The sequence below is a fragment of the Pseudorca crassidens genome, chromosome 7, assembly GCF_039906515.1.
Source record: "Pseudorca crassidens isolate mPseCra1 chromosome 7, mPseCra1.hap1, whole genome shotgun sequence".
NCBI classification, from domain to species: Eukaryota; Metazoa; Chordata; class Mammalia; order Artiodactyla; family Delphinidae; genus Pseudorca; species Pseudorca crassidens.
In genome coordinates this window covers 86050999-86075148 of record NC_090302.1, presented here as the reverse complement: position 1 = coordinate 86075148, position 24150 = coordinate 86050999, and the positions used below count along the sequence as shown (strand labels likewise).

At 41.6% G+C, this 24150-nt stretch overlaps 1 protein-coding gene across 5 annotated transcripts in view; it reads left to right on the top strand.

Moving 5' to 3' along the window:
- The window catches only part of FANCC (FA complementation group C), a 272627-nt gene that overhangs the window by 236928 nt on the left and 11549 nt on the right, over nt 1-24150 (top strand). For all 5 annotated transcript variants that reach the window (XM_067744815.1, XM_067744813.1, XM_067744814.1 and 2 more), the window contains 5 exons: nt 6592-6644; nt 7961-8060; nt 15312-15387; nt 17853-17934; nt 22604-22784. In XM_067744815.1, coding sequence (XP_067600916.1) covers nt 6592-6644; nt 7961-8060; nt 15312-15387; nt 17853-17934; nt 22604-22784 — 492 coding nt within the window. The remainder of the gene's footprint in view (nt 1-6591; nt 6645-7960; nt 8061-15311; nt 15388-17852; nt 17935-22603; nt 22785-24150) is intronic.

Sequence of the window (24150 nt, the reverse complement as noted above, 5' to 3'; positions counted from 1 at the left end):
AAAAACAAAAGATAAAAGTGTAGTACAGGTTGTACAAAGTGAAATAATCTCCCCAAATGTTCTTTGGCCTCTCAAGGATGCAAGGCTTGGTATTTTCCATTAAGACTATGAATAATAAGCCACTAACCTAATAATCACCTGAATTCTAAGTGCATGTATATGTTTTTGACTTCTAAAATAAAATAAAAGTAAGTTTTCAAAACATGTTTACTTTTGAGACTCACCCTTTGGCTCTCGTGGGCTGGACCTCCCCCAAGTACATGCCCACCTGCCACATTTGGTGCTCCTAAATAAACCAAGGTGTTAACTCAGTTTGTCATCTACTGAGCAGACTGACACTTTTCAGAAGCAGATGGTCTTGTGTGTCCCTTGACAGAACAGGCAATGGAAGACCTAATCCGTAGCTTCAGACCTGACCTTAAAAACTGATGTCACCAAAAGCAGTGAAAGCCACTTGCTAATTATTCAGCTTTCTTGGCACTGTTTGGTTTCCCAAGGCTGGCCCCAAATCAGAAGGATGTTATGTTTCGCAGTTACAATTCTGTTTGTGGAGCCCAGAAAGCTATTGTTTATATTCCACATTTGAATGAAAAGTGCTGGCTGGGTGGCACTGTGCTTGGCCGCCCTGCTGCATGCCAGGGCCGGGATATACCCTGGTTCCCATGCCCTCCCATTTGATCCTTCTCTGGCTGGCCCCTCCAGCGGGATCTAGAGATTTGCCCACGAAAGAGTGCGGGGGTGGGGTGGGGGGGGTTGGTTTTGTTTATTCAGATTTTAAATCAGGAAACACTCCTGGTATTCTCTTCATAGTGCCCTTAAAATTAGTTCTTTATCTTGTCAACTATACCTCAATAAAGATAGGGTGAAAAAGTAGTTCTTGATCTAATAAGAGCTTAAGAATAATAAACATGCAGATACCTCAGTGTCCTGCTTGACCTCCCTCATATGAGATAAGATGCATTCTTGTTTTCATTCTCCAGATAGCAATCATAGCCACTTCCAAAAGAAAAGGAAACTTCTTTTACACAAAATTCCAAACACAGCTCCTCTTTAATAAAAAATTATACTGAAGAATTAACTCCACATCCTGGATGATGTCAGTTTTCTCTGTTTGAATAACTTCTTACTAATGTTCTAGGGTTTTCTTTTCCTGCTTTCTCATTAGCAGTCTTTTAAGCATTTCGTTTTTGAGCTCTTTAATGTGATGCATGTAATTTAACGAAAGCTGAGGTAGATAATTTAGCAGTGATCGAATAGAAAAGTGTGGAGGTGGTTTCTGCTTGTAGCTAAGAGGTAAAAAAAAAAAAAAAAAATCTCAGTAATTGCACTTTCCAGCATCGACCTCATGGGGGCACCAGATCACCCAGCATTGTCTGTAAAGAAAGAGGCCTAGATCTCATGTTCTGTTTTCACTGCTGGGGATGCAGGACTTGGCAGCCAGTCAGGGATGAAGGGAGAGAAACAAAAAAAAAGAAAAACCAAAAAGAGAAAACAAAACAGGGCAGTAGTTGACCTGGGAGGTCACTGCCACTCAGAGGCTGCGCCAGGAAGCAGCAGGGGACTGAAGAGCTATCTTCCCCGCTCAGGCTACACAAACCAACAGGATAGAGGCCACTGGGCGAGGCTAGAAGAGGAACTTCAGATTTGGGGGATTTTGCTCTGCTTCCAGAGCTGGCATCCCTGTGTCTTAACCCTCTCAGAGAGCACGGGTAAATTTAAAATACAAAAGTACATTTGGTACTTGTTAATTTTTTTTTAAGCCCAGAAATGACAGATTTATCACTAATTAAACAATAATTGCATTATGGAGTACTGAAAAAAAATTGCTTGTAGTATAAACAACATCTGGTAAAGCTTAAAAAGAAAGAATCATTTTTCCAAGCTCAAATTTGTTGAAAGAAATGTGAATGTTTTGAAACAAAACAGATCTTAAAATGCAAAAGGGATATTTACCGTCCTAAGTTTGGTATTTGAAAGAAATGAAGAAAATGGCATAATAAAAGAAAATACATGTTTATAAAGGTCCCTTATTTTACATGACAGAGGTGAAGTTTTTCATATAAGTAGATTTTTTTTTAAACCAAATTGTTTTTGAACTCAGTAAAGGAGTTTTTTGAAATGAAACTTATGAAAAATCTTTTTTTTAAAGAAGAGTGTTACTTCTTGATGAATAGTCACCTTTTAACTTATATATTAAGACAAGGGCTCCTGCCTGTCAAGGGTTTGGAAGAGTCAGCTACACAGTGGGACGTGATTGCTGGCTGTCGGGTAAACTGGAGGAAAAGCGTCTCATCAGCAATTAATTAAAGAAAAAAGAAACTCTGCTCCGGAGTGAACTATATAAAACTACATAAAAATAGATTATGAAAGAGAAGCTATCCCAGGCTTACTGAACTTCAGTTTATCTCTCACCTGAAATTTCTCTCTTTATTTTTTTAGGAAAAATATCTATGAAGGGTGCTAAATGTAGACGGCTTGAGAATTTTTTTTTTCTGTGTCTTCACTGCCTTTTTGTTTTTTATGAGAGGCATTCACTTTTCTCTGTGAATTACCTCAAATCATAGTATAATTTCCCTTTCTGGTTTGTATTCTTTTTCTCCCCTCTACCCATACTCTTTCTTTCTCGCACACACAAAGAATCAAAAAATGATAGAAAAAAGGAAAGATTTCTTCCTGAGAATTCTGTTCTTCCGTTTTCTTGGGCCTCTTTCAAGTGGCAGGTGGCTTGTAATAATCATTGATGAATCGGGATGAAAACAGGTTAGACACTAAGGACAGAGAGCAAGTATTGATGTTATTTGTACAGTTCACGGCACAGAATGACAAGCTGGCCTCTCCCTCACCTCTGCCTACAATGCAGGCCCAGAGAACGCAGCCGCCGCGCACTTCTCTATGTTGCTTAGTCTTCCCTTGTTTTTTCGAGGGATGGAAATGGGCTGTCCTGGGCAGAGAGGAGATGAGCAATGCAGTTCTGGGTAGCTGTGGCAGAGGTAAAGGGATGAGCACCCCAGAACAATCTGGTCCATAAGAAAAGGAAACCAGAGTCTGGAGCTCACCGTCATCATCTTCCGTTCATCCTCTGACGTTGAGTGAAAGAACTGGGGGCAGCGTGAGGGGAGAGAAGAAGGGCATAACTCCTGTTACTGATGGCCTCCTGGTAACATAGTTTCCCAAGACTTGAAATAATCTGTACACGGAAATCGTTAGACCATATGGAGAAGAGAAGAGCTTGAGAAGGAACAGATTTTGGTAGGATGGAGAAAAACAGACAAACAGATGGAACCCAAGAAAGGTTTTCTTTTCTGTGCTCATTTTCAAGAAAGGTTTTCTTTTCTGTCTTCATTTTAACAGGAAAGATAATTGCCTGGATTGTGGGGCTTCGGAGCTAGGGTGTGGAGCTCTGGGTTGCAGAGTGACCTGTTGTGTTAATGTAGGGTCCTGTTTTAAAAATAAAACAGGATACAGAGGGGTTAAATGTTTGCCTCTTCCCTCACATGGATGCTGTAAAGATTTAGGGGGGAAATTTATGGCTTCCAGAGGAGCATAAATTAAGACTTTAATTCTATTTAGAGGATTCCCTTGATAAGAAAAGCGGCTTACGTTTGCTTTTGTGATTTGATGTCACTGGGACACATGCCTGGCCTGTGAGCACTCTAGGCTTCATGAGGGGACTCAGTGACCTTGAAATTATGTGCTCGGGAAGTGTGAAGAGCGTCATGTTTAAAACCATCCGTAAAGGCTGCAGATGAGAAAGCTGTTCACAACTCTGGAGTGGCGAGGGAGACTGGTTTTTAAATCAAAATCTCTGCCATTGCTGTTTCAAGCCTGGTCACCTCCAGGAGGTTCCTCTGCCTCCTAACATCTTATCTGTTTTAAAAGCTAAAACAGGTTGTAGAAGCAGGTTGAGAGCAACCAAAGGTCTGAAATATTTGGACAGAAAGAAATCTAAGAGGAGAGGCCATTGGCATGGAGAGAACAGGCAGATTCCACACAGTCTGTAGATATTTAAAACATTTGATTGAGCTGTTTTGCTAGAAAACACTGCATAAAAGAAGAGCATGTCCAAGCTCTTGTCCTCTTTCAACAAGCTAAATTAGAGCTTTCTTGCTTTCCCCCTTGCTTTTCAAGGTAGCCCTGTTCTACATGTTGGATCAGCCTTTTCTTTGCCATTTGGAAATCCCTGTAATCAGTATTGAATGATTTTCTACTAGCATCAACTTTATAGAGTGGTTCTGGAGTAGTTAAACCATTTAGAACAAAGGTTCTATTTTACCATTTTCAATTTTAGTCTTATTTTCTATCAATGCACTTTTTTTTAGGCACTGTGTGTCACATGACAGTGTTGTTTGGTCTTAAACACACATTGTCTATATATAAGACTTTGAAAAATCGTTCTGGCAAATTTGATGACTCACATTTCTTCAGGACATGCAGTTTGCTTTTCCCTTCTTTTTTTTTTAAATTTATTTATTTTATTTTTTGACTGCGTTGGGTCTTCGTTGCTGTGCACGGGCTTTCTCTAGTTGCGGTGAGCGGGCGCTACTCTTCGTTGCGGTATGCGGACTTCTCATTGCGGTGGCTTCTCTTGTTGCGGAGCACGGGCTCTAGGCACGCGGGCTTCAGTAGTTGTGGTGCACAGGCTCAGTAGTTGCGGTGCGCAAGCTCTAGCGCGCAGGCTCAGTAGTTGTGGCCCATGGGCTTAGTTGCTCCATGGCATGTGGGATCTTCCTGGACCAGGGCTCAAACACGTGTCCCCTGCATTGGCAGGCAGATTCTTAACTACTGCACCACCAGGGAAGCCCTGCTCTTCCCTTCTTGTTTGATTTTTCCATTATGAATACATAGAAACTTCCATGATATTTTCTGGGCATATATCCAGTGACCTTTTAATAAATGTTATTATTTACAGTGAGGCTGAAAAGCAGAGAGATTAACTGACTTGTCTGAAATCAAAGCCAAAAAATATTCCGCCTCTCCTGGTGAACCTGCCTTTCTTCTGCCTCTCTTCAGTTTGAATTCTGCCAAATCACGGAGTTTATAATGAATTTATCTATGAAAAATTTTAGTTGGTTTCTTTTAGATAAAAATGGACATCAATGAAGGATTAGGGAGTATGGATTACTCAGAAAATAGAGATCTGTAACTTACAAATCGCAAGTCTCTCTTCAAATAAAAGGAATTATCCCATCATTTTAACAAGTGACAATGCTCTTGCCTGGAGCCTTCTATAACAGCCTGTAATGGCGGTGTATGAACACTAGATGGCGCACATTCAATGTTAGAACTCGAAATGCCAGCGCAGAACAGGGTGGAAGAGAGTCTATGGAGATAGGCATCATTCTTTCTTCAGCTTGGTCTAGAAAACTTAAGAGAAAACGCGTATCCTTTTTTATGCTTTTCTAGTTGAGGGGGTATGAAAAAATGTTTCCCAAAGCTAGTCATATCAAGCTCAATGTGACTCAGAGAAATTCCCTATAGAGCCAATTCACTAACCTTTGGATGCTACTGTAAAATATCTTAGAACCCAAATGGCATCTTCCTCTGGCTTAATGTCATGCTTTGAGCTCTGGCCAAAAAGATATGGAATCTGGGTCAGGCCCACTGAAGCCCCACTCAGGCCACAGTAGGTCGGCTTCTGCAGATTTATACAATCAAACCTGTCATAAAAATACTCGTGGAATAAATTAGATTGCTTTCATCATTCAAGATGATGGTACCTTTATTCTTTGTTCGTCTGAAGTAATTTAAGCTGCTAAATTCATAGGGCACTAAGATGTAATATTATTCAGTCTGGCATGGTAGTGGCCACTGCTTTCCTCAATAATAATTCTAAATTATGCACTCATTTCCTAATAAGCAGGAATGAAAAGATAGCCGGCCCAGATTCGACCTTGAGGCACTTTTAAGTCATGTGAGGCGGTCAGACACACAGGGCACATTATGTAAAACTAGCAACACAGGTAGGCTCTGTGTCTTCATTACAGCATGCCGGTAGAAGGTATATATATATATATATATATATATATATATATATATATATATATATATATATATATTTTTTTTTTTTTTTTTTTTTTGTCGTACGCGGACCTCTCACTGTTGTGGCCTCTCCCGTTGCGGAGCACAGGCTCCGGACGCGCAGGCTCAACAGCCATGGCTCACGGGCCCAGCCGCTCCGCGGCATGTGGGAACTTCCCGGACCGGGGCACGAACCCGTGTCCCCTGCTTTGGCAGGCAGACTCTCAACCACTGCGCCACCAGGGAAACCCTAGAAGGTATATTTTAATGTTCCATGATACTTAATGACTCTTTTTTCTGTATCATATGGGCTTATTGTTGAAAATGTGGAACGTACAGAGTATAAAGAAGAAATAAAGATTGTACATAATCCCCTTGCCCCAAGAGAACTACTGTTTGTATTTGTATGTAGGGCTTTTGCTATGAACTGGTTCTTGTTTTTTTCTAACTCACAGGAATGTACCCATTTTCTAGACACCAGCAGTTCTAGACAATTCATTTGCCTGATAAGAGCAAGTCATTATTGATGAAATGCTTCTGATAGTTTACTTTCTCATGGTCCTTTCCTTACAGCCTGCAGCTGCCTGCCACCCTGCCATATTCAGAGTTGTTGATGAAATGTTCAGGTCAGTATTGTGCTGTTTCTGCTAGTAAATTGGTCTAAATATGTTCAGCTTCCAAATGCGAATAAAAAACTCTGTGGTAGTCTCTGGCTGTACCACGGGGGAATCAGTTTCTGCTTCCATCCCCTCCTGCTGAGCTTTTTGGTAAAACCCAAACGTCAATGTATATTTAAAAGCCAATGCCTAAAAATTAAGATAACTATCTTTTTTTAACCTTTTAAAATTCTAATAATAATGGTAGAAAAGCAAAATTACATGAGATTTACATCATTCAATATTCATGTAGAATTTTTCTCAACTCAAAATAAAGCGTAGTAGTGTTCTCCCTTCACCACATGAGGGCTGACCAATCTTTTTAAAGGATTTGAAAGCTAAGGAAAACCAAGAATAATAAATAAATGATGCCATTCTTAACAGAGCTCTTCTGAAAGGCAGAATCAACTATGCATGTTATCTTACAGCACACTAATTTTTATTCTGCAAATACCAGAACTTCTTGGTAAAGGCATTGGATTTACAATGATGAAAGATGAGGAGACCCCTGGACATTAGGTTGGGTTATGGCTGCCAGTTAGTGGGGGGCCGGACTTGCCCACCCAGGGAGGGTTTCCAGCCTCTTTCCTGGGTGCTGGTACAGCCAGGGTATCTACTCTCTTTATCCCATCCCCCTCACACTCAGCAAACAGAGGCCCCATGGCAGACAGCAGACACTGGGGAAAAGAATTTTTACAATAGCAAGTAATCCAGCACTTGGGTTGGTCTTGAAACATACCAACTTTAAGCTAAATGAGTATAGAAATAAGTCAGAATGCTGTTTTTAGTTTAAAGCTAGCAAAGTTTCAGTTGATTTTTTTGTTATTGTTCAAACAAACATAAAGAAAGGTTAGTTGTGTGAAAATGCATAGAAAACAAACCAGGAATATGCAGATTCTTCCACCACTTTGCTAGGTGGATTTGACCGAGCCATTTTAACCCCGGGGCACCTCTTTCTCCACTTGCAAAAGCAAAAGTTCTGTGGATGTTGCATTTCTGGGCGTACAGTGCGCAAATATTTGTAAAGAGCATTCCAGGCCCATGTGGAAGGGATATGAAGTGCTTAATAATTTAAAAAACAAGAAAGGGAGCTCTGCATGTTTGCAATTTTAAAGAAAATTTTTAGAAAAGGGATTTCACGCAAGGACTGAAAACTGATGAGTTGAGATACTGTTGAAGCTTATGGCACAAAAGAATGTTTCCATTTTTCCCTTTTACATGTTCAGGTTCACGTGTTTGCCAGGTTAATCACTGAATGTGTTGTGATCTGGCTTTGCATTGCTCAGGTACGCACTCCTGGAAACTGATGGAGCCCTAGAAGTACTGGCCACTATCCAAGTGTTTACACGATGCTTTGTAGAAGCTCTGGAAAAAGAAAACAAGCAGGTTCGTTATATTGCAGATATTATTCATTCCCCCAAAGAAAAAGAAGCTGTTAAGAGTATTTGATTAATCACCAGAAGGGAGCACATTATTTTCAGTGATTTTGATAGACTGTTTTGTTCAAGAAGAAAGCTTCCAAATGAAAAACCCAGCAAAGGTAAAACCATTTTAATTGAAAGTAAATCAAGATGGTTCCTGTCTGTCCTGTGTCCTGGTACCCAAAAGCATTTATCTACTGCTGCGCAGAGAACTCTGCCATGCCAGCACGTGCCACCCCAGAGGGTGAACTTTCTGGGCCCTGTGTTGTATGCTGTTTGTCAAGCAGGACTCTGCCCCTCCCAGGCTAGAGAGAGGTATTCTGGAGTCTATATGGCATGTGCTAAGAAGGAAATGCCACTTATTACAAAGCAATACTGGACATTCTTAATTATTAGTTTCCATTCATATCAGAGACCTAAATGTGAATTGGGTTCCAGGGGAGAAAGGAGATAGAGTGACAAGGAAATATTTGAATAATTGTAGATGAGGAGCTAGGAATGGCCATGATCAAGAGGTGTCAGTTGGACTCAGTAAGCAAGAAGCTGGATCTAGGGATCTGCAGGAGGACTTGCACTGGGGGGCCGTCAGCAGAGGCAGCTGATCGATTAGAGTGACCTTTGTAACAGGAACCTTTTCTACCGGAGCGCTTTTGTCTTTGGGCATTCTAACTGGCCTGTACTTCTGATGGCCGCAGACCTAATGTCTGTGTAGTGCTTTGCCTGTTCAAGTGCCCAAGTCCACTGCAGTTCCCTGTGAGATATGTCATGGTCCCTTGGCGTGCTTGCTGCAGTCTGACTTAGGAGAGCACTGCTGTGATGCTTGGTTGTACTAAACTCCCATACACTCCAACGCCAAGAAACCGCTCAGGTTTTAGCAGAGGTTTCTGTTTTTTAAGGCAATGATAAATATTTATGATGCTTTCTTCCCATCTTTTCTTTCCCAAGGGAAGTTAGCTAGACTGTAGCAAACAGCATTATCAATGGTATCCAGCCTGGAATTCGGGAGGAGAGCTCTGCTGAAAGGCACTGGCTGGCCCTCACACTTACTTTGAGGCATAACTATAAATATCTTTTATCTTCCCTGAATATTCCTAGTATTTCCAATTAGGAACTGACCTCTAGAAAACCTGTGCCTTTGACTCCTGGAACAGACCTAGGTTACGGCGGAGGGCATCGGTGAAAGAAGTATTGCTCTGTACCGTTAGCCTGAGTCTGTTTTCCTTACCAGCTTTTCTCCTGAGTTGCAGGGTTGGCCTTGGCACTTTAGATTTGGACTGGTTGAACTGTTCTTACAGTCACTTTTAATTTAAAATAGTACCCTGCCCAGGCTACATGTGTCTGCTGGTGTGAGGGGCACAGATTGGGTTCTGGTGGAAGGCAGGGCAGGGATCCAAAAAGAAACAGGAATTCAGTGCCCTCGCCTTGGGTTCAGGATACAAGAGCAATAACCTCTTAACTTTGCAAATGCCTTCATCCACATTTGTTATGTCATTTCTTTTCCTGGGGCTGTTCCTGATTGCCTGCCTTTCTAGTCGATGCCATTCTCATCATCAGTCCCCTGCCTTCCTTAGTGCCCCTTTGTAGATTAATCATAATCCCTGATGCATGACATCCTTTGTCCTACTTGGTCCATGCATGGCCCTCTTTTCTTTCGGTGTTTTATCCATCCATCCACGTATTCATTCTTAATAAATGAGTATCTACCAGCCTGACATCCAACAAGACCTGGCCCACTATAGCAACTTTCAGGTATCCACATGCTCCTCCTCTATCCTGTCACTTTGACTTTCTCCCCTCAGATAGCTGCTGTTTTGATTTTATGTTTATCATTCCTTTGCTTTTTCTGAAAATAGTTTGATCACATGATTGCTAAACCGTGTTTTCTTTACTTGTGACTGTTTTTGCACTTTATAAAACAAACAACAGATAAGAGTAGCACACCGTATGTAGCCTTTTGAGCCTTGTTCTTTCCAGCATCGTGCTACCAGGATTGCTCTGTGCTGTGCGTGGTCGTGGTCCTGGTGGGGATTGCTGTGTAGAGCTCTGTTGGGAAAGTATACCACAATGTAGCTATCTTCCTGGTGGTGGGCTTTTGGATTATTTCCAGGTTTTGGTTTCTTTCATAAACAGTGTTGCTCTGAACATCCTGGGGCATATACTTAGGACTGGAAGTGCTGGTTATTACGAGTGCTTTGGCAGATACTGCCAAATTGTTTTCATACATGCTTGTGCCAATTTACATTCCCCCCAGCGGTTTGGTTATTTTTTAGAATGATATCTTTTTTTTTTTTTACTTTTTTTTTTTGATGTGGACCATTTTTAAAGTCTTTCATTGAATTTTTACAATATTGCTTCTGTTTTATGTTTTGGTTTTTTGACCACGAGGCATGTGGCATCTTAGCTCCCCGAACAGGGATCGAAACCGGCACCCCCTGCGTTGGAAGGCGAAGTCTTAACCACCGGACCGCCAGGGAAGTCCCTCCCCCCAGCAGTTTATGAGAAATCCCATTAATCCACATTCTTTCCCATTGTCAGAAATGTTTATCTGCAGTGCTCCTCATTCTCTTTTCATCCTTTCCTCTCACCCTTGTTTTAGTTGGAGAGCACAGTGCAGCTCCATCAATGTGCCCAGTCGGACTAGTAGGCAAAACCTTAAGGCTGTCATGACAAGCCTCTTTTCTGAGCTTGCATAACAAATGGCTCCAGTACAAACAGCAAATCAGTTCAGGTTCTGGTGCCAGTAGTACAGAGTTTAATAATGTACTAGACTAAATCTCCCACAGATAAAAACTATAAACTCTGGGGAAAATATTTTTTTAAACTATTTGAAGGTACTGGAGAGCAACCCAAAAAGCAGATTAAAACTGGCGGGGATTCAACCCTTGAAAAAGGAAACCACATTGGGTAATCTTCTAACTTTTCCATGAGGGCTCTCATGTAAGGGGTAGAAGGGGGGTTGAGTGGGTGGAGGGGTGAGGGGGTGGCCAGAGCTCAAGGCACAATCTGATTGACTTGAGGTGTCAAAAGACAGAGCTGTGGGCTGCCAGAGGAACAAAAAATAGATGGGGCAAAAGAAACGAATATAAAAAGATAAACCCAAATATATCTACAAGTACATTAATTACAAAAACTAAGTGAAAATCAACTAAATACACTAGTAAAAAAGCAAAGATGGGACTTCGCTGGTGGTACAGTTGTTAAGAATCCACCTGCCAATGCAGGGGACACGGGTTCAAGCCCTGGTCCAGGAAGATCCCACATGCCGTGGAGCAGCTAAGCCCGTGCACCACAACTGCTGAGCTGCGTTCTAGAGCCCGTGAGCCACAACTACTGAGCCTCCATGCCACAACTACTAAAGCCCGTGCGCCTAGAGTCGTGTTCTGCAGCAAGAGAAGCCACTGCAGTGGGAAGCCCGCGCACCACAAGAGTAGCCCCCACTCACCGCAACTAGAGAAAGCCTGTGCACAGCAACAAAGACCCAATGCAGCCAAAAATAAATAAATTAATTAATTAATAAACAAGTAAGCAAATATGTCAGACTGGATGAAAAACCAAGACCCACTATATGTTGTTTTCAAGAGACCAGTTCTAATTATAAAGACAAGATAGGTTAAAAGGAAGGAAAGGGATACGTAATGTAAACAATAAGCACAAGAAAGCTGGTATCACTCTACTAGCAGCAGATGCATTAGGTTTCAAGATAAGGAGTATGACCAGACAAAAAGGTACATTTTATAATTATGCAATAGTTCATCAGGAGAAATGCCAATTACAAATAGATATATGCCTAATAACAGAGTTCTGAAATACACAAAGCAAAATCTGACAGAAGTAAAAAGAGAAATAGACAAATCCACAGTCACACATAAAACACTTGGAAGTAAATTTTTAAAAAGGTGTATCAGTTTTCCTGGAACTTCCCTGGTGGTACAGTGGTTAAGAATCCGCCTGCCAATGCAGGGGACACGGGTTCAATCCCTGGTCCGGGAAGATCCCACATGCCATGGAGCAACTAAGCCCGTGCGCCACAACTACTGAGCCGGTGCTCTAGAGCCCACAAGCCACAACTACTGAGCCCGTGTGCCACAACTACTGAAGCCTGCACACCTAGAGCCCGTGCGCCACAACTACTGAAGCCTGCACACCTAGAGCCCGTGCTCTGCAACAAGAGAAGCCACCGCGATGAGAAGCCCGCGCACCGAAACAAAGAGTAGCCCCCACTCACCGCAACTAGAGAAAGCCCGCACACAGCAATGAAGACCCAGTGCAGCCAAAAATAAATAAATAAATAAATTTATTTAAAAAAAAAAAAAAAAGGTGTATAAGACCTCTACTTGGAAAACTATAAAACATTGGTGGGACAAACTAAAGAAAACTTAAACATATAAAGAGAGAAACTATATTTATGAATTGTTGAGATGCCTCGTTCAATGTAATCCTAGTTAAAATCCCAACATGGTTTTCAAAACAGAAACTGACAGGCTGATTCTAAAACTTATATGAAAATGCAGAGGACCTACAGTAGCTAGAACAATTTTGAATAAACAAAAGAAAAAAAAATTCAGACTCCCATATTCTTATGGGAAGCAGAGGGGCAATGGTCCATCTTCTGTAACTGCTTCAAGGCTGAGTAGGGGCCTGTCAGGAAGTAAAAATCTCTGGATGCCTGATCTAGGGGCCCCAGGGGTAGGACAGCTCCTTGTTTTAAGTTGGTATGTGCTGGAATCCTCGCATAGCCATCATCTTGATGTGGAACTGTTGTAACCGTTTCCATAGCCTTTGCATGAATCTCCTTGATGATGAAGCACTTTTTGTAACAGCATCAGAGTACAAAAATATCTGTAAATGACAAAAGACTTAAAAGGCATGGTTAAACATCTGATTATATTTAATTTAACATACGAAATAATCCTCATTAAATATTTCTCTTTGAGATACCTCAGGGGCCCTCTAAGGTATCCCAGTGTTAGCTGGAAATCAAAAGAACTTTAATTAAAATTTGATATTTTAGGAAGTTTGTCAAAAAGTTTTAAAACACTTGGTCAAATAAGATCATAGGTCACTGTGAGACAATACTTATTCCTTAACCAAAGTGACAATAAAAGATTTCAAAGGCAAAAAAAAAAAAAAAAATCAGAGGATTCAAACTACCTGATTTCAAGACTTGAAGCTATAGTAATCAAGACCAAGACAGTGAGGTATTGGCAAAAGGATAGATCAGTGGAACAGAATAGTGTCTAGAAATAGATCCATGCATATATTAATATGTAGTCAACTGATTTTTGACAGAGATGCCAGGAAAATCAATGGGGAAAGGAAAGTTTTCAACAAACAGCACTGAAACAAGTGGATATCCAGGTAGGAGAAAATGAACCTCTACCTCACAAACACAAAAATTAATTTGAGATGGATCATAGACTTCAAAATAAATGCTAAAGCCATAAAGCTCCTAGAAGAAAATGAAAAGAATAGCATTTTTGACATTGGGATAATCTGAGATTTCTTAGAAGGAATGCAGAAAAGCACTAGCAATATGAGAAAAATGGATAAATTAGACTTTATCAGAATTTAAAACTTCTGGTGTTTGTAGACATCCTTAAGAAAATGAAAAAGCAATCCACCAGCAGATAAAAAATATTCTCAATATATATATCTGACAGGGGACTTATATCCAGAATATATAAAGATCTCTTACAACTCAAGAACATAAGAGACAACTCAGTTTTAAAAATGGACAAAAGACTTGAATACACACTACAAAAAATATGTATAAGTTGGCAGTAAACATATCAGGAAAATGAATAGTAAAGTCATAATAAGGTAATATTTCACACCCACTAATATTGCTAAAATTAATAAGATTGACAATACCAAAAGTTGACAAGTATGTGGAGCAACTGAAATTGTCATAAATTGTGATGGGAGTGTGAAGTGGTACAACCACTTTGAAAAATTACATGGCAGTTTCTTAGAAAGTTAAACAAGCATCTACTCTATGACCTACTAATTCCATTCCTATGGTGTTTACCCAAGAGAAATGATAGCACATATCCACAAAAAGACATAAATGTGAATGTTAACTGCAGCTTTATTCATAACAGCCCCAAACTGGAAACAACCCAAGTGCCCATCAATGGGAGAATAAATAAACAGATTATAGTATATTCATACAATGACTACTTCAGAGCAATTTTTTAAAAAATGAACTCCGCATACACAATAGCATGGATGAGTTGCAAAAGAACATGTTGAGCCAAAGAAGCCAGACACACAAAAATACATCCTCTTATGATTCTATTTGTGTGAAATTCAAGAACATACAAAACTACTCTCTCTTGTTGAAATAAAATATTGGTTGCCGGGATGGGGTGGAGGGATTGACTATAACAGCCACAAGGGAACTTTCTGGGGTGATTGAAATGTTCTGTGTCTTGGGCTTCCCTGGTGGCACAGTGGTTGGGAGTCCGCCTGCCGATGCAGGGGACACGGGTTCATGCCCCGGTCCAGGAAGATCCCACATGCTGCGGAGCAGCTGGGCCCGTGAGCCGTAGCTGCTGAGCCTGCGCGTCCGGAGCCTGTGCTCTGCAACGGGAGAGGCCACAACAGTGAGAGGCCCACGTACCGCAAAAAAATAAAAAAAATAAATGTTCTGTGTCTTGATTGGAGTGATGGTCACATTGGATTTACACATTTACCAAAAGTCATTAAATTGTACACTTAAAGCCCTTGTACTTCACTGCTTATAGATTTTACCTCAACTTTTTACAAAAGTTCTTCAAAACTTCTGTGCCTTCTGAGGGCATAGCTAGGATAGCGCTTCGGCCCTCAAAGTATCGTGAGCACCATTGTTGTTTTATGCTGTTTTGATTATTAAAAAACCATCTCACAACTGCCTTGGAAACTCTCACTTAAATAGAAGATTTATATATATAATTGAGTTCATGTGAGGTGAAGAACTGATATAAAGACATCAAGAGTATAACTTTATTTTTCTTAAGTCCTAGAAGGTGACTTTAAAAAGGTTTAATTTTTTTGGAACATATTTACAAGATTATTAGGAGACTTTTTTTTTTTTTTTGATAAGCATGCAAGGAAACATTCTGACCACATAAAGTAGAGGGTCTTTTTGGGGCAGAGGATGCAAGATTTTGTATTTTCTTAATACCCTTTCCAATGCTAATGTTCAAATGGTTTTGAATTTTTGATTCTATTGTAGCTGAAGTTTGCATTCAAGACCTACTTTCCTTATGCTTCTCCGTCTCTTGTCATGGTGCTACTCCAACACCCGAAAGGTACGTGAAGGTTGATTCTGCCCATATTAAAATAACTTCTGGGAATACACTGATTAAATTATAACTGTTTCCTCCCAGTTCCTTATCTGTAAAGGGAATTGGTCATTGCTTACATCCTTTAAGCTCTCAGGGTCTCACATTCTGTGGATTTTGATGTGAGAATTTGCTTGACTTCCCAGTTACAATCATTTACCAAAAGAAAGAAAAAAGAACAAAATGGCCTCTAGTGGGGTTTTGATAGTCTGTTCTGGATAACACAAGGCCTCTGCTCGTGCCAGCCAGATCTACCTGGATGCCAGGAACAGGCTAATAAGACTTGGCTGATTCGGAATAAAACAGTATGTTTATTTGTATTTCATTCTTTCTACTCTGTGCCCCCTGTTGCAAAAGAAAAGATAAAATGATGAATGAAACCAAGGAAGTTTAGTGGAAATTTCTCCTAACTAAGCCAAGGGAAGCCTTTTGAAAGAATTCAGTAAGTGTATTAGACCACAGCCCTCTCTGATTTCATTTGCCAGCCTTCCAGAGGCCATATCCAGTTGGGGAAGTGATGATTCTGCCCTGATTCCACTGATGTTGATCTGTTAACATGCCTGTGAGCTCCTGTTTAGGAAACATTTCAGAAATAGAGAATATAGACATCCTTCCCATCTAAAGCCTGAAATCTGAAGCAGAGGCAACACTGACACAAGACAGACTCTGTGCTGTAGAAAAAGGCATTCATCTGACCATGGAAGGAAAGAGGAGAGAAAAGAGTAAAAGAATCCGTAATATTTCCTTTTTATGCCGTTTTTTTCCCTGGCTTTTTCCTGAGACTTGAGTAAGTAAATTCATTTGAGGAAAGTATGATTCGAGGTTTCAGAGCATTTTACAAAATCAAAGTTCCTCTTCCTTGTTCTAAAAGATTAGGTTCTCACCTAGAGTGACCCATTTGATGCTGTCCTCTGAGATGCTAGAGGTGGAGGTGGTGACAGGCCTGGTGGGATCTCTAGTCAGCTGTTTTGTGGAACTTAACCTGTGGGGACACAATGGGAAAACTTTAATAACAAGACAGAAAAGTCAGTAATTCACTTTCCAGGGCCACGTCTCACAGCCTAAATCAGATGAGCAAAGCCTAAGGTCAGCCTGTGTGAGCAGCTGAATGAGCTCCAGAAAAAGTATTGGGGTTGTTATTTTTTAATTTGGAAATCTATAAACAAAAGACTACCTCTGCTAGTTCCTAGAACAGTTTTCTGCATGTTACATTTGGAAAAATAATGTTACATTCACAAATTGAAGTGTTTTTTAACAGTAGAATCTTCTATTCATCCGAAATTGATCTTATGCCCACTGTAAAGTCTTGTAGGCATTAAAGATGGGTCACTTATGAGCCCTGACTATCCAGGAGCTACAAGTAAAGAAGACATAAAATACATATCTAAACAACTAATAAAAAGAAGAAAACAAAAGTGCCTTCAAAGACTGCAAATCAGGAGTTATGGGAGTTCAGAAGAGGGAGAGAGATAATTTATGATTCTTTAACATTTGTGGGGTAGTAGTGGTTATTGTATCACTTACATTATCTTTCTCGTGTATTTAATTATAGAACCTATCACTGCATGGAAATGTGGTAGCCTTTTTCAGATGTTGTTTAGAACTACAGATACATACATGGTCAGAAGTGTTTAAGACCATGAGAAAATTGTGAAACCAGAAAAACTAACTAAAGAAAAGACATTTGTCTGTATGATACCCATGTATTTTTTTCTGACCTTTGTTTTTTTTAAAAAAACTATACACCTGGGCTTCTCTGGTGGCGAAATGGTTGAGAGTCCGCCTGCCGATGTAGGGGACATGGGTTCGTGCCCCAGTCGGGGAAGATCCCACATGCCGTGGAGCGGCTGGGCCCGTGAGCCATGGCCGCTGGGCCTGCGCGTCCGGAGCCTGTGCTCCGCAACGGGAGCGGCCACAACAGTGAGAGGCCCGCATACCGCAAAAAAAAAAACAAAACTATACACCTGAAATCTTATTCTAAATTCATCACAATCGTAGAAAAACAGTTGGGCAGCCCATTCCTAATTCCTTGTTGATTATTTTATTATAATCTCCATGTATGTTGAAATCACAGATTACTAGTGATATGGAGGAGGGGGTAGGTGAGTAGAAAAGAAAAAACCCTGGGGCATCTTCCACATAGCCTTTGTAAACCCTACGGTGGGCTGCCTGTGCAGTCTCTCTGTCCACTCCCATGTACCCAAGTAAAAGAGCCTTTGAGTTTAGCTCTGTGTAACACTGACAGGTCTTTCTTCCCAGGCCAGGGACATAGATTCTGGATGGGATCAGCATGAGAGCGGTGGTACGGATTCTGTGGACCAGGAAAATTAAGGCCTTTCCTCCAAATGGCCTCTTCTGGTCTTAGCTGCCGATGATTCCTAGTAGGTTTGACTTTTCTTCAGCTCCTCTCTGATGGCTCTCTCCACCCACAGATATCCCACAGGGACTTTGGCACCAGGCACTGAAACATATCTCTGAAATGCTCAAAGAAGTAGTTGAAGACCAAACTCATGGGTAAGCAAACACTGATGACTCGTAGGTCTGTTTCACACGCGTTTGCTCTGGATCCTTATCTTCCCTTGAGCAGGCCTGACAGGGGAAGGCATTACAAGCATACCTCAGAGATATTGCAGGCTTCGTTCCAGACCACAGCAATAAAGTGAGTCACACGACTTATTTGGTTTCCCAGTGCTTATAGAAGTTATGTTTACACTATCCTGCAGTCTATTTAGTGTTCAATAGCACTATGTCTAAAAAAAAACAATGCACATACCTTAATTTAAAAATACTGTATTACTAAAAATTGCTAACCATTGTCCGAGCCTTCAGTGAGTCATAATCATTTTGCTGGTAGAGGATCTTGCCTCAACGTTGATGCTGCTGACTGATCATGGTGGTGGTTGCTATGTATGGGGTGGCTTTGGAAGTTTCTTAAAATAAGACAATATGAAGTTTATCACATCAGTTGACTCTTCCTTTCACAAACGATTTCTCTGTAGCATGCAATGCTGTTTGATAGCATTTTACCCACAGCAGAACTACTTTCAAAATTGGAGTCATTCCTTTCAAACCCTGTCACTGCTTTATCAACTAAGTTTATGTAATACTCTAAACCCTGTGTTGTCACTTCAACAGTCTCACGGCAGCTTCACCAGGAGTAGGTTTCGTCTCAAGAAACTACTTTCTTTGTTCATCCATAAGAAGCAACTCCTCGTCCATTAAAATTTTATCATGAGATTGCAGCAATTCAGTCACATCTTCAGGCTCCACTTCTAACTCTAGTTCTCTTGCTGTTTCTGCCGCATCTGCAGTTACTTCCTCCACTGAAGTCTTGAACCCCTCAAAGTCGTCCATGAGGATTGGAATCAACTTCTTCCAAACTCCTGTTAATGTTGATATTTTGACCTCTTCCCATGAGTCACAAATGTGCTTAATGGCATCTAGAATGGTGAATCCTTTCCAGAAGATTTTCAGTTTACTTTGCCCAGATCCCTCAGAGGAATGTATTTCTTAAATAGTAAGAGTTGAAAGTCGAAATGACTCTTTGATTCATGGGCTGCAGAATGGCTGTTGTGTTAGCAGGCATGAAAACAACATTAATCTCACTGTACATCTCCATCAGAGCTCTTGGGTGAACAGGTGCATTGTCAATGAGCAGTAATATTTTGAAAGGAATTTTTTTTTCTGAGCAGTAGATCTCAGCGGTGGGCATAAAATATTCAGTAAAACATATTGTAAACAGATGTGCTGTCATCCAGCCTTTGTTGTTCTATTAATAGAGCACAGGCACAGTAGATGTTTTAAAGGGCCCTAAGATTTTCAGAATGGTAAATAAGAATTGACTTCAACCTAAAGTCACCAACTACATTTGTCCCTAACAAGAGAGTTGGTCTGTCCTTTGAAGCTTTGAAGCCAGGCATTGACTTCTCCTCTCCAGCTATGAAAGTCCTAGATGCCATCTTCTTCCAATATAAAGCTATTTCGTCTACATTGAAAATCTGTTGTTTAATGTAGCCACCTTCATTAATTATCTTGCTAGATCTTCCAGATAACTTGCTGCAGCTTCTACACCAGCACTTGCTGCTTCACCTTTCACTTTTACATATGGAGATGGTTTCTTTCCTTAAACCTCATGAGCCAACCTGTGCTAGCTTCAGACTTTTCTTCTGTAGCTTCCTCACCTCTCTCAGCCCTCACAGAATTGAAGAGAGTTAGGGCCTTGATCTGGATTAGGCTTTGGCTTAAGAGAATGTTGTGGCTTATTTGATCTTCTATCCAGACCACTACAACTTTCTTCATATTAGCAATGACTGTTTTGCTTTCTTATCATTCATGTGTTCACTGTAGTAGCACTTTTAATTTCCTTCAAGAACATTTCCTTTGCATTCACACCTTGGCTAATTGTTTGGCGCAAGAAGCTTAGCTTTCAGCGCATCTCAGCTTTAGACATGCCTTCCTCACCAAGCTTTATAATTTCTAGCTTCTGATTTAAAGTAAGAGACGTGCCACTCTTCCTTTCACTTGAACAGTTAGAGGCCATTGTAGGGTTAGTAACTGGCCTAATTTCAATATTGTTGTGTCTCCTACGGAGGCCCAAGGAGAAGGAGAGAAAACGGACAATTGGTAGGGCAGTCAGAACACACACATTTATCGATTAAGTTCATCATCGTATATTGGCACAGTTCATGGCACCCCAGAACAATTACAATAGTAACAAGGAACGTCACTGATCACAGATCACCATGACAAATATAATGGAAAAGTTTGAAATATTGTGAGAATCACCAAATTGTACACAGACAGGAAGCGAGCAAATGCTGTTGGAAAAATGAAGCCAATAGACTTGCTCGACGCAGGGTTGCCACGACCTTCAGTCTGTGAAAAAACACAGTTACCTGTGAAGTGCAGTAGAATGAGGTATGGCTGTATTGGTCTGTTTCCATCCCCAAACAGGTAAGCACACTGCTGAGTAAGAAGTGGAGGAAGCACTTTGAGCAGCTCAGAATAAATAGGCTGCATGTGTAAATACCTGATAGCAACTGTTCTGAGTAATGGCTAGTGTTAGGCTTTGAAATGTACAAGCATAACAATAAAAATAATAGACCTTAGGAAAAAAGCAGTGCTCACATGCTGCAACCCCTGGCCTGCAGAAGGAGAAGGGCACCTCTCTGGGCCCTTCTCTACCTCTCTAGGGAAGGAAATTCTAAACTTCTCTTGCACAGTAGGATGAAATGTTTCTTTTCCTCCTCCTTGTAATAAATATTTGTCTAAAATTAGAAAATCCATTCTAACATAAAGTAATTTCTAACATTATGATATTAGGTACCCTCTTATATGTGTTATTTCCCTAGAAGCATTCACATTTAGGCTTTGCTAAGTTCTTTGTAACATAGTACCCTTCGACTTCCTCTTAACTTCTTTGCTTTTAGAGTATACATATCTTATTCATTGTCTGTACTAGCCTACTGATACTGTCTTTATTTGTTGCCACTTTTCCTTCTTGAAATTCTCTATAATCTCATTACTGAGCCATCACATATTATGGCTGGTGCTCTTCTGTTCATCATCACTGATGCAGGTTTGGGTGCCAGTTACTCACTTACACAGCCTCCCTCCCCGACCCTGCCCCCAAACTCTTACCAGCAGAGGAGACAGACAGAACTGTCAGCCAAGTGGGGATCAGAGGATTGGCCATATTAATGACCTGCCATACCCTGGCAGCCCCATACACACCCCTTCTGGCTGTCTCTGTTGAAGAGCAGGGCCTAGACCCCAAACCTCTTAGGGCTCCTGCCTAACCCAGATCTGCCTCAACTAGGCTTCAGGGCCACCCGCGGGGAGGGCTCTGTGAGCAGCCTTAGGCACCTTCTCAGCCAGCCCCATGGGACTGCATTGCACACTCGGCTGCTAGAGGAAGAGAGGCAGAATGACCAGGCCTTGAGCCGTGATCCAGGAGGGATGCCCATGTGGGGGCAGCGAGCATGGGGGAGCCCTTGCTCAGCTCACTCGTCCGTGAGGCCTGCAGGAAGGAGACCCTGTGGAGCTGGTTCCTTGCTTCTGAGACATAACCCAGCCCACTGCTCATGTGGCCCCTGGAGCATCAGCTCTCCCTGTTGTGGGGACAAGGGAGTAAGACTGGTGCTCCTCCTTCTTCCTTTTCTGTCATTGTTTTGCAAGTTAGATTTCAGAACATTTAATCACTTGTTTTCGGGGAGGACTTGAACAGGAGGAGAGCAGTGACTAGGAGAGGTGGGAACGGCGCTGGCTTGGGGATTCCACGGGCCAAGCAGGGGACCACGCACCCAGATCCAGCAAAGACGGAGCGCTGCAGAGGGGCTCAGAGCTTTCCTGTTCTAGGAGCTTCCCCAGTTCAGAAGGAAAGTTCTGCTCTATGCTAATCTCAGGCCAGTCCTGCTCCATTTCTCCCAGGGGAGATGTTAAACTGCTAGGACTGTCACTATGCAAAATTAGTGGGTCCTTACCTTAAGCAGAGTCTACCCTTTATTGCAACTCCCGGTTCCCTGTGTGACAAAAGGATAGCTTCACAAAAGCTTTAACTTTTCAGCATTGATGTATACTTGATGCCAGGAAAGAGTATAATATACAGCTCATTAAAAATTCATAATTGCCAAAATACTGACCAGAATCTTTTGTCTTGTGAGAAAAGGAATACCACGTGTTTCGGCCTGTGTCCCTTCTCTGGTCTCCGTCTGGACCCCAGGGAGCCCCCTCGTTTCTTGCTTGGGGCTACCTGGGCGGCTGCCTGGTGGCTGAGGGGCCCCACTCTCCACAGCAGCCCGGCTGTGCAGGCCACGCAGAAGGCAGAGCCGTGGGCCTGCAGGTTCTCATCTTGCGTCGTTCTTGATGATCATGGGCCAAAACCTTCCTTTCTCGAAGGCCTGTTTGCACTCAGTGTCCCTGCATGACCTTGATTTAAAGATTTAAATGTCTGAGGTCCTCAGGGCACATGAGGTTTTGAGAGGCATGCCATTGAAAGTCCTGTGACAGGTTCAGGGCGGCATTGTGAGCTCTTTTTCTGAGGCTAACTCGTATTCCTTGCAAGTTGTACTTCAGTGGATAAGAACAATTGAAGCCAACCATTCACAAACACAAGTTGCTTTAAGAACCTAAAGGAAAAAGCAATCAAGTTGCCCGGCTGCCATGTGTTCTGGTTCTGTTCCAGGTCCTACGGAGGCCCCTTTGAGAGCTGGTTTTTGTTCGTTCACTTTGGAGGATGGGCTGACATGGCGGCTGAGCAGTTACTGACGTCGGAGGCTGAGGCTGAAGCTCCAGAGGCCCTGCTGTGGCTCCTGGCTTTCAGCTGCGGTCCGGGAGCTGGGCATCAGCAGAGAGCACAGACCATGGTGGGTGGCCAGGCCTATGGTGTGCGGCCTCAGGATCAGTCTCTCAGGGGCTGGAAGGGGCCCTGCAGTGGGTGTGGCTTTCACTGACCCCCAGGCACCTCAGCAGGTACATGCAGACATCCGCCTGGACGAGTGAGTGGGAGCTGGGCCTGGGGTCGAGGTGTTTTCCTGCCCTCAGGAGTGGACTGGAGGCCAGGCGCTGCCTGCTGTCCTGGGAGGCACCCAGGAGATGAGGTGCAGCCCTTCCATCCCTGGGTCATCTTATCTCTTCTTGGTCACTGCCACTCTGTCATGCTTCACGGGCATGCCTGGCCCTGGGGCCGCTCCCTCCAGACCCATGCAGGGTCTGACCCCTCTTCTGAGGAGCATTGTCCTCTTTCTGATCAGTGGCCTGGCACTGTCTGCTTCCGTCTTGACTTAACTCCTTTCTTGGATCAGTCAATAGATCCTCACAGAACCGGCTTTGTTTAGAACTCTTAGAAAAGTAATCACATGATATTAACCACTTAGTTTCTGAAAAAGGACTTGGTCATTTCCTAAATAACAGAGCAGCAAAGTACAGGAGTGGCTAGCTGTCTGTGGCAGAGACAGTTGTTATTTTGTGTGGAATATAATATTAACAGGAGCAATGTTTTGATTAAAGCCATTTGCGCCTTCCTTACAAACATTTGCTGGTTTTTAAAAGTTCAACTGCCGGCGCTTTTTGCTGATTTTAATAATTAAAGGGAGCAGGTTTCTTTATGTAGAGAGCAGTGCTCCTATTTGCTTGATGTTTTCTGTTTGAACAAAACAGACTAGTTCAGATATGGCTGTATATTTTACTTGTTTAAAAGCATGTTATGTGGCAGGAGAAAGAAAAGAGTTGGGATTTTAAAAAGTTGAAATTTGGTGATGATTTTGGATCAAAAATAGAACCTTTCTTTTAGAAATTAACATGTATCTCAGAATTGCTATCTGATTAAAAAGAAAGCCTATTTTTCCCTTTTAAAATATCACATTAAACTAATTGAAGAGAATCCTAATTTTTCATTATCTTAATTTTAATAATTTAAATGTATGAAGCACTAATGATTTCTGAAGCCTTTTTATATACTTTATATTTGATTCTGTATAAGCTAAACTGGTAGGTTATATGTTAAATTCCAAATCTATCATAGAAGCTGACAGATTACTTTTGAAGTGTAGAGAAATAAATTGTCCAATAAGGTTTATTTTCTAGAGAGTTCTGCATTGGCCTATCTTTCTACTAGTTAAGTTGGTCCTTTTTTTTTTCTTTTTTTTTTTAAATAAAACTTACGCCTAGTTCTTACTCAGGGGGTGCTTTGCAGCCTGGATAAAAACAGATTAGCTCACTCAGTCGTTTAGT